Raw genomic sequence first — 10986 nt, forward strand, 5'->3', positions numbered from 1 at the left:
GTTCAAAACATAATGCAAGGTTGATGAAGAACATAAAGAAAACTTGCACAACAATCCATTAGACAACCAACCGACAATCTCTTACAATGTTCAACTATTTTTCAAAAGTTTTCAACCACTTTCTTTGCACCTTATTTGAGATATTAACATCTGTATATGGACCACTTACACATATCTCATGTCTGGAAAAATATTCTAGCAACAAATGAAAACACAACATTTGTATGAAAGTCTGATTGGACGACTGTCTGCACACTGGACTTTGATGTGCCCACATGTTTTACAATAAAAACAGACTAACTAAGTGTGCGCACATCAACACAGAGTGTCATGACAATTGAAAGCTACAAAAACGATTGTGCTTAAACAACATGATATGCAAACATCAGAACGTAATGTGCCCAAAAAAATTCATAAGTTGACAAAAATACTTTTGGAGATCATAAGTGAGACAAGCAAGGGCAATTGTGGAATAATCTAATCTAATGATTACTAGTAGTACAATTTGATTGTATAGTATTTAGTCAGTGTGATTAACAAAGAATTAATATGTTGATTAGCTTGGTTCGAGTCTTGTTTACTCAGTACTTTAAGCCATTTTAGCGACTTGACTTGAGATGTCGAAAATTCTTCCAGTAGATAACCTTGTCGATGCTTATATGTGACGGATCATTTTTTGAGAACTCAATTTATCCTCTTGGATAAGAACATTCAAGATGCTTATTCTAAGGATTGTGAATCCTTTCTTGTAGAAGGAATAAAGAAATAATATAGAAAAATTTATGATACAAACGATCACTTTTGGTTTGGATATTCGAATAATAGTTTCCGCGATAAACTAAAAGTACTTTTGCAATTCTGAATTTGGATTTTTTATTCTGAAATTCCAAATGGACAACTCATAGCACATTATAATTTATAGAAAGAATCTTTCTTGGTACCATAATGTCATAGTATCTTCATTTTTTTCTTCTCTAACTTTTTGGTTCCATTTTTTTTTTTAACAAGATTAATGGAAAAAAAAAATTAAATCATTAAATATGTTAAAAGTAATTTTTTATGGACTTGGTGTACCATACATCCTGCATAGTCAATTAATCGGTAATAAATCTTGCTACATTAGCAAAAAACAAAAGTCAGGCTTTTGATCCATTAAGAAAGTAGTTGTAAACAAAGATCCTTTCATAATATCTTTGAAAGTTGAGAGGTGGAAATTTCTATCTCTAAATGTGGCATCTATTATTATGTCCTTAAACAGTGGAAACTGTTGCTAATAATTTTTAATAATTAGCAAAAAAATCATATAGAGTTAAACGATGGCAAATTTGCTATTATGTGGAAACCTTAAGAGTTTTCATAAAACCATACTTATACATAAATATTTGGGGCAAATGATTAAAAGGCCATATTGGCCTTGAATTTAATTAAAAGGCCATGTAGTTTTTTAGTCTTAACTAAATGGCCTTATTTTTTATTAAGACAAACTAATAACAATTAAACACTAATCATGGTTTAATTAGGATTAATGAAGTATTGTGTAATCTTTTATAAATTATAATGTCCCTAAAAACCTGAAATTATTGCAAACAAACCCAAACATAACATCTTCTTCTTCTACCTCCCGCCATTAACGAATCCCTCCTCTGGTTGCTGTTTATTCTAAGCTTCGTCTACATCTTCTTCTTCCTCTATATCTTCTTCTTCCTCCTTCGTGTACATCTTCTTCTTCCCACCATTAACGATATCTTCTTTCTCAGCCATTAATATCTTCTCTGCCACAGATCCGCCTCCTCCTCCTCCTAACATTTCGTCCAGGTATGTGTATCTCCCCTTTCCATTTTTCATTTCGATTTACAAAAATTTAATGATGGATTAGGTTTGGGTTATGATTTTGATTTAGTTGTTTAAGTTATTGGGTTGTGTTTGATGTAATGCAAGTTGAATGGAGCGAAATTTGTTGAATATTTCTTGCATTGTGGGTAGTTGGGGGTGATAGCACCGATTGCAGGTGGAGATGACTGAAAATGTGTTTTGGATCTGATGGATCGCTTAAGCGATCTGGTGTATCACTTAAGCGATTTGGTATGTCGTATAATGCAGCAGATCGAAGATCGTTTAAGCGATCAGGTATATGGCATAAGATCACTTAAGCGATTAGGCTTATTTATACCAGATCTCTTAAGCGATATACTAGATCTCTTAAGCGATATACTAGATCGCTTAAGCGATCTAGTAAGTGATATAGCATATCACTCAAGCGATACACCACATTGCTTAAGCGACTCTGTAGATGTTTTTTAAAATATATCAACCCTTAATATATCAATTAATAATTTTTGTTTTCTTGCATTATAGATACTCGGCTATTATTAGCCATGAGACAAGTTGTTTTGGGTGTTAAATATTTTGGTGAGTGGGTAGATGAAGAAAGTTGCTAGAAGTGGATTGGGAAGAGCAAACAAGTTAAACCAATTGCGGTGAGTACAGAAGTTAGTTTTGATGAGTTGATTGGTGAAATCATTAGAAGAGGTGGGTTGAGTTGCTGAGTTAGTGATATAATCGTGAAGTATGTTTTAAATAAATTTTTTAAAACATACGGCTCCTGCCATCATAATAAATTTTTCAGCACAACAACTATATCATGTAAATGTGTGATGACATTACATTTGTGTTTTGAGAAGCTTGAATAAATCATCATTTATATCATATTAAATAAAATTAATTATTTTTAACTTTCATCTATTTTAAATATTATCAAAATAATTGTCGTGTCAAATAAATCAATTTACTGAATTAGTCACGAGTGAGCTATAAAAAGCAACACCAAGCCCAAGGTTACTACATTACTCAGGCACTCTCTCGGTCTACAGAGCGCAGAGCAGATGGTTGCAGAGTTCAATTTTATATAAATATTATATTTATTTATATATTATTTTCCTGCCAAGAACTAACAAAAATAATAGAATAACAATAGATCATTCAGTTTTATGTACGGTGTTGACTAACAAAGACCGAAGTGTTATTTTCACATTCTATTAAAATGAAAAAAATTATTAATAATATTAAATATTAAATAAAAAAGGACTAACAATAGTAATAGAATAACGGTAGATCATTTAGTTTTATGTACGGAGCTATAACTCTGTAAAACCATCTGCACAAACAATCTTTTGACTAGTCATTCAAACTTCGTTTACTCCTTAAAATAACAACTTTTTTTAAAATCGCACTGAGAAGAATCTCGAAAGAGTGTAATATTTATCAATGCTCTAGAAATTCCACTGCCTTCTTCTTCGTCCATATCTCAACTCTAAAGCCATTTTCTTTTCTCGAACTCTTAACATCTTTATGTTCTGAAGAAAGAAGAAGAAGATATGTTCACTAAGTTTGCATAGTTATCTAGTTCTCTTCTACTCAAATCTCTACCATTGAATTTGAGAATGATTGTTGTAGAGTACAAATGAAATTAGCCTTGATTGCTTAAACGACGTGGGATATCGTTTAAGCGATCACGACTTATGTATACTAGATCGCTTAAGCGAGATAAGACATCACTTAAGCGAGCCTATATTTGAGAATGAATTATTTTAAGTACAAAAGGAAATTTGCTTGGTCGCTTAAGCGACGTATGTTATCGCTTAACTCGAGGGCCATATTTTTAGTCAAGCAAACAATATCTTAACTCGATGGCCATATTTAATAAGGAAAAATGTGTGTTGAAATATTAAATAAAGAAAGAAATCCATGTAAAATAAAACATAAAATTTAAATTGATTAATGTATTTTATTTATTTATAATATAAAATTTCGTTAGGTTTGTTTTTTTGACTTAGTTTTTGAATTATTGAATTTGTATATGATGGGCCTTATTTATAATTTAAAATTTCATTAAGTTCGTTTTTTGGCTTAAATATTATTGAATTGGGTAAAATTTAATTTAATATATTTTTGTGTTTAATTATTTGACTGGGTATTTTGAATTATATAAAATATTGAGGGCTTAAAGTAATATAATAACTTCAATTTTTTTAAAAAAAATTATATATATGAGGGCTAAAGGAAAAATCCGTTAACACATTGACAAATAACCAATCAATATATATTATATACGTATTATTTCGTTTTTGATAATATTAATAACCAACATAGTTAAAATTAATAACAAACATGATTATAGGTTGATGATCATAATTTTAACATACTTTATAGAACCAATGATATTAGTTATAAGATGTTGTGATAAATAATGTTATTTTTTTCACCATTAATGTGATATTACACATCACAGCCATAACCATATCAATTAGAACTAAAGTTGGATCTCTATTATAATTAATTTAGAGTTAAACATACACCCTTTAATGTTATTCTAGAAATATCAATAATTTTTTTTTAATACAACCATACCGAAAGTGAAAAATTATTATTAATTCATGATATAACATAAATTCTTTACAAATAATGAAATGTGAATCCATTTCTTGGATCAACATTATAAATTAGATATTTATAACGCCTATATTTAAATTATTAAATTATATTTTAATCAAATATTAAAACTTGATATCCTTTCAACTCTATAAAAAAAAAAAAGGCTCTTTTCGTAAATTCGTTATAAAGCTAATAGTTAAGGGGTGAGTTTAGTTGGCGAACGAGGCCGAGTTAACTCATGAGATATTTAGAGAGACTGAACTAAAACAAGTACCCCTCTGGTTTGCAAAATATTGGTAGTCCCTATGTTATTCGAATTATCCAACTACCTCCCCTTCCGTTAGTTTTCCGACGAAACTAACTTTTCACCGATTTTGACTTGTGAATAACCAAACCCCTAAAAATAGGTTACTACTAAATTAAAAAATTATTTTAAGTTTTTTTTTTAAAGATCACTTAACATAATAAATTCAATAAAGTGACCTAAAATATAATAATTTTAAAACAATTAAAAAAACCTAAAAAAAATTATAAATTTTAGAAATTCTTTTAAAGTGTATATTTTTAATTTTTTTTCAATTTTTTTATGATTTGTGCTTCTTTAAAATTTTTAATGACTTTAATATAATTCAAATATTTTATAGCATTTTTAAGATTTATTTCAAAAATTTTAGGATTTTCTTTTAAATTAAAAAAAAAAACTCATTTTTAAAGACAACACTATTATTTAATGATCAAAGTTAGTGTTAACGGAAAAAACCAACGACAGGGGAGATAGTTGAATGATTTTGGATAATACAGGGACTGAATTAATTTTACAAACCACAGGGGTAACTCATTAAAACGACAGTAATTTACACATAAACATCAAATCAAATTGGCTTTGGCTCCACACTTGTAAGTTTCCGCCATTTCGAAATTTTGCGCACCAAAAATAATATTCAATTACTTTAATCCAATATCTCTCCCTCATTCGTCATCCAAAAGACTTTTTCTTTTCAGAAACAAACAAGCCTCTCTCCCTCTCTGTACTTTTTCAACCTTTTCTTTTTCTTCTTCACTCTCTTTCTCACTCCCTCACTCACTCCATTTCTTTTTTGTTTTTGCTTTTTGTGTTGCCACGCCACACCATTTCCTCCCTTGCTTTCGCTGCCGAAAAGCAAAAACCCCACCGGAAACCGTTGCCGGTTTTTCACTTTCACTTTCAGTTAATTCACTTATTCACTACTTAAATACGACGAGGTAGATCTAACCGTTTCACCACTCCTCGTTTCAGGTACTTTCGCCTTCTCTCTCTAGTTCGTTTCGCATTGTTGTTTTCTTTTCACTGTTTTGGTTGGATCGAAGAAATGCGCTTTAATTTTAGCTAAAGAACCTGCATTTTCTGCTAGATCGGTTCGAGAATGCGTGGCACTGTTTTCAGAGCTTGCTGAATCTTCTTCTTCAAGTTGTAAGAAGCTTCTTTTTTTTTTATTATTTTTTTTATTTTTTATTTTGTGTGTTTGTTTGGTGGTTAAGTGTAGTTTGAGCTGCATTGCTGAGTGTGCGTCTGGTAGTTGGGAAAAGTGAAAAATTTTGTATTGTGGTTTATCGCTTTATTATTTGATTTGTTAGGGGCGAAAACGACACCTGAACTGAAACCGAAGCGTGTGTTCTGTGAAAATTATACCGATGCAATTATGTATTTTTTTTTTTCACGCAAGCTGTCGGCAACAAAATTTTTCGTATTACCTTCCGTTTCATTGTTGGAAAAATTCGAAAAAAATCAAGTGAAAGTTTAAATTTTTATTTTTATGTTTTGAAGCCTGGTTTCTGAGGTTCAGTGTGTAGGTTATTTACTTGATTTTTGGTGTCTTCATTGTAAAACACACTAACAATATTTGAAGAAAGTTTTAGTTCTGTTTGTTGATTATTGTTCCTTTGTGGTGGGTTAGTGCATTTTGGTCTTAAAATGGAGGGCCCATTAGTGCAACCAGGCGAAGATCCTTTGAAAAAGCTGCAAAGTGAAGAAAAACAGTCCTCTGTAAGTTCAGTTGAGAGTGTGAAAAAGGTTCCAAAACTTGGGAAGCCTAGTGGTGCAGTAACATCAAGAGTCGCAGCACCAACTAGTTCTAGTAGTAGAAAGAAAACAGACCTTAAAAGTGGATCTGAATCAAGTTCTAGGCTGACCAAACCTACTGTAAGTGCTTCTTTGAAAACTTCGAATGCAGTTCCGGTGGTTAGACGAAACAGTACTGGTGGAGTGCCTGAGAAGTCATTGAACTCTACAGCAAAGCAAACAAGTGTTGGTTCGACTGTCGGGAAAAAGACCACTTCTTCACCTTCGGAATCTGTTAGGAGGTCTCTCCCTGAACTTAGAAGAAGTTCATTGCCTTCAGATGTTACAAAACCCACAAGTAGTCGAGTCAGTAGTTCTGAGGCAAGGAAGTCAGTTCCAGTTTCACCAGTGGGTCGAAGTTTGAGCAAATCAACAGAGTCTGAGGCTAAGCAAGGGACTGTCAAGAAGGCTTCGATTAAGCCGGCATTGTCAGTTTCCTCTTCCTCACGAAGGGTTTCTTCAGCTTCAGTGGACAGTAGCAGCAGCAGTGTGAGTAGGAAGAAAATTTCAAAGGTTTCTTCTCCGTCAGCTCGTTCACCTTCAATTTCTAGTGGATTGAGAACTGGGTCCTTGTCATCATCTTTGGATAGGAGTTCCAATTTATCCGGACGGAGAAGAGCTGGGACACCAGAAAGCAAGGATTCTCGATTCATTGTTCTTCCACAGGTGGAGATCAAAGCTGGAGATGATGTGGTAAGCACTAAGTTAGCAACCCTTAAAATTTATATGGTGCTATACAGTAGCTTCTGGAGATCAATTTGGATTTACCCTTCTTGAGATTAATTAATTCAGTTTCCGGTAAATGCTTGTGAAATATACTTGTGTAAGTTAAAATTTTGTTGGCTAATAATTTGGTTGACCTTGTAATGTTTCTGCTTCTACATGACTTTTTTATGCAATTTTCAACATTGAAGGAGAAGCAAATCATTGCCTTCAAACATTTATTGTCCATAATTGTATTGTATTTTACCCTCTTGATGTTCTGAATCCGTTCACATGCTTAATGGGGCATAATGTTGCTATGTTTTTCTTAGTTATGCTTATAGTTCTTTAGTTTTGGTATAACTTGTACTTTCTTATATTTTCTTGACAGTAACTTTTAGTGGATAAAATGCAGAAGAATATGTAGCACAAAGCAGAACTTTTTGTTAGTTATTATTAGCTTTGGTAATGTGGTGTGCAAATGGACCAGATATGCTAATAGATGGTTGTTAAATGTTGGAGAGTAAAAATCCTTAATCCTTTGCTATTGCTTGCCTTCTTTTAATGGGTCTTTCTGCCCAAAATCTCCTAAGATTCAGTATTCATCAAGTTTTACTTGATCTTATGGAATTTCCTTTTAATGGAGCTTTTAATTTAGTACAGAAAAATACAAGTTTATGTAAATAACTGAATGTTCCCTGGTTTCCTTAGCTTTACACTAGCCTTTCCTGAAAGGGGGCTCTTACTTAGTAGTTTTCTGTATTGGCTTACAATTGAAGCAACCTTACTACTGTCTCTCATCTCCTCAAGAAGAGAGAGTTCAAATTTATGTTCTTTATGTGCACGTTCTTTGTGTTTAGCTAATGGTATAACTTTAATAATCATGAGATGGTCTGTTGTAATGTCATTCGATTGCTTAAGAGTGGTTCAGTAGAGCAGCATGCAAAAACATTTAAACTTGTTGAAACAGATTTAGATAATAGCCTGTGTAAGTTTTCGTATAAATCTCTAGGAGCACAAGGGTGAAGGATGGCTACGGTATCAAGTTATTAGATAATAGCCTGAGTAGTTTTTTTTGTTTTTGTTTTTTTTTTTTTTTTTTAAACTCTCAAGGAGCATAAGAGTGAGAATGGCCGTGGTGTCAAGAATTTTTTTTTTCTCCGTAAAATTAACAATATGTAGACTAGAATGTAATGTTAAACATGATGGATTTGATTGTAAGTGTGATTCCTCTTTCAATGTAGTATGACCACCTTCATTTTATATTTGCTTATTGTTTTGGAGATAAGTTTCATGTAATATTGTATTTTTTTTTTTTTGCTGTGCCCTCTGTTCTAACTTATCACTGTTTCTTATCATGTCAGAGATTGGATCTTAGAGGTCATAGAGTTCGCAGTCTTACTGCTAGTGGGCTGAACTTGCAACCAAATCTAGAGGTAAACTATCATATTGTGGATGTACTAATGCTTATAAGCATTCAATTAAGAAAGCTTTTTCTATTCATTTTTTAAATGCCCTCTTATGATTGTGGCTGTAACTCCTTATGGAACAACTTTATTCATTAGCTTTTTGATCAGTTGTCTAAATTTTATTGGGTGCAATTGATGCTACACCTATACTTGAGAGCAATAGGGATTTGTATACTTAGCTTCTATGCTAGATTACTTAGTTTTTCAACACTTGATATGTCTTAGTGGTGAGTAATTGTTTGATCAGTACAATCGGATATTAAATTGGAGTTGCTTTGTTAACTTAGCTTCAACTTTTTGTGATGGATAAGGATCTGTTGGCTAATTCTGTTATTTTTCTTAATTTTTGTAAAATTTGGTTTGATAGTATAAAGAATGAACATGTAAATGCAACAGGTGTCTTTTATAGTAATGTGTAAATTTTGATGAAAAAGATACTTATCCTGCAAGAGCTATATAAATTTTTAGTTTTCTTGATAAGGAAAAGTAGTTAACTTTTCTATGAAGAGAAAGAGAATGAGGGTGGAGCCTTTATTTAGTTGAAAAAACTGGGCTGGACGCTAGTTATTTTCAGATAACTTTTATCTTGCCTTATGGAAGTGTTTTTCTTCTTTGTTTTCCACTTCAGTTTATTCTTTCTATGCATTTATTTTCATTATAATTTGGTGGAGAAGTTGAGGTAATGCGCTTCTTTAGGAGGATGGTTAGTCTTGGCAAAGACCAACATATTTGAAAATCAATCTATTGCCCTTTGCTTGAGTAGAGATTCTATGGGAATCTAATGATTCCTCATCCAGAGTGTCTTTGTTATCATGTTTATCTTAAATTTTATCTTGATAATTATTACCATAGTACCTTTGCCTTATCCTGCTCTTTTGGCAGTTTGTTTATCTCAGAGACAATCTCTTATCAACATTGGAAGGCATTGAGATACTGAAGCGGGTTAAGGTTTGTTGTTCCTTTACGTACAGCCTTTCATTTTTCATCATCTTTGTAGTCCTTTTCTTGTACTCTTTTGTTGGCATCAAAAAGTCAAACATTCTATTAACTGAAAATACTTTTTCTTCCTGAAGATAAACAGTTGACATATTCTTTGTGCTCGTAGATTTTTCAATAAATGCCTTGTTAACTGCTTGATTGCATTGTTTTCTTTTCAGGTTCTTGATTTGAGTTTCAATGACTTTAAAGGGCCAGAATTTGAACCTCTTGAGAATTGCAAAGCCCTACAGGTTTGTGTAGTCATTTGTCATTAACCATCTCTAAGAGAATGTTGAATTTATCCTTGAAATATGTTCTCGAATGTTTATCATTTTTTCAGCAACTTTATCTTGCTGGGAATCAAATCACATCACTTGGAAGCCTTCCGCAGCTCCCTAACTTGGAGGTAAGCCTTGAAAGTAGTTGTCAGCTTTGCCATCAGTTATCTCAGTTCATGATTGGCTCGATCTTTCTATTATTTTAAGAAACAGATTTGTCTTGGTTTTTAAGCTTGTATTTATAGTAATTATTACTCATTTATTTTAAATTTATACTGTGTGCATCTTTCTTCTTTCTAGTTTCTCTCTGTTGCTCAGAATAAGTTAAAGTCTCTTTCCATGGCAAGTCAGCCTCGGCTGCAGGTTTGTTCTTGGTTTAATTGCATGTCACTTTCTGCTCCATCAGTTCATGATTAATCGAACTATGTATTTTACTTTTCTTCTTCTTCTTTACCTTTTACAGGTGTTAGCTGCGAGCAAAAACAAAATATCAACTCTAAAGGGTTTTCCGCACCTACCAGTCCTTGAGGTTAGTATTGTGACTACTTTTTGGTATATATCAAACAGCATTTTATTGAAAGATTAAGTAATCGTCAATGAAGAAAATTGTTATGATTGTTTAGTACTATTGCATGGAGAATGACAAGTGCAATGTATATGTATGAATATATGTTTGCGTTGCGTCAGCAGTTTGAAATTTAAATTTCAATGTTTATGAAAAATGGTGGAAGTGAATTATGTGGGTCACTAGTTTTAAGTTGTGCCTGTTATGATTCATATTTTCGAGGAGGAAGCATTGAGTCCGATTGCCCCTCTCTTTTTCTTCTCTTGACCGCTTGCCTGCGCCTTTTCCGGGTGTGCCCCCTTTTTCTCCCTGGGATTAGTCAGTTGAATTAGATGTTGCAATTGATGGTTCCCAACCCTATTTCTTTCCATGATATGATATGGGAAATTGTTGATTGACAGTAGTATCCATTTAGTTATTCAAAGAAGCAGCTCTTTGCTACTGTCCTAGCTAATTGATTGAAGC

General features: G+C 32.5%; 1 protein-coding gene across 1 annotated transcript; it reads left to right on the forward strand.

Annotated features, from left to right (window-relative positions):
- The first annotated feature begins 5492 nt into the window (after nt 1-5492).
- Nucleotides 5493-10542, forward strand: LOC116143076 (187-kDa microtubule-associated protein AIR9-like). The gene is made up of 9 exons (XM_031428493.1): nt 5493-5707; nt 5823-5881; nt 6366-7222; nt 8596-8667; nt 9583-9648; nt 9858-9929; nt 10019-10084; nt 10257-10319; nt 10420-10542. Exons 3-9 carry the CDS (start codon nt 6383-6385, stop codon nt 10540-10542), a joined length of 1302 nt encoding a protein of 433 aa, XP_031284353.1. The 5' UTR covers nt 5493-5707; nt 5823-5881; nt 6366-6382.
- Nucleotides 10543-10986: the final 444 nt, after the last annotated feature.

Source organism: Pistacia vera, unplaced genomic scaffold, assembly GCF_008641045.1.
Source record: "Pistacia vera cultivar Batoury unplaced genomic scaffold, PisVer_v2 Contig425, whole genome shotgun sequence".
NCBI classification, from domain to species: domain Eukaryota; kingdom Viridiplantae; phylum Streptophyta; class Magnoliopsida; order Sapindales; family Anacardiaceae; genus Pistacia; species Pistacia vera.

Coding starts and splice junctions, on each gene's coding strand:
- LOC116143076 (XM_031428493.1), top strand. CDS start 6,383: ATGGAGGGCCCATTAGTGCAACCAGGCGAAGATCCTTTGAAAAAGCTG. Junction 8,668..9,582: donor ACTTGCAACCAAATCTAGAG/GTAAACTATCAT, acceptor CTCTTTTGGCAG/TTTGTTTATCTCAGAGACAA. Junction 10,085..10,256: donor CGCAGCTCCCTAACTTGGAG/GTAAGCCTTGAA, acceptor TCTTCTTTCTAG/TTTCTCTCTGTTGCTCAGAA.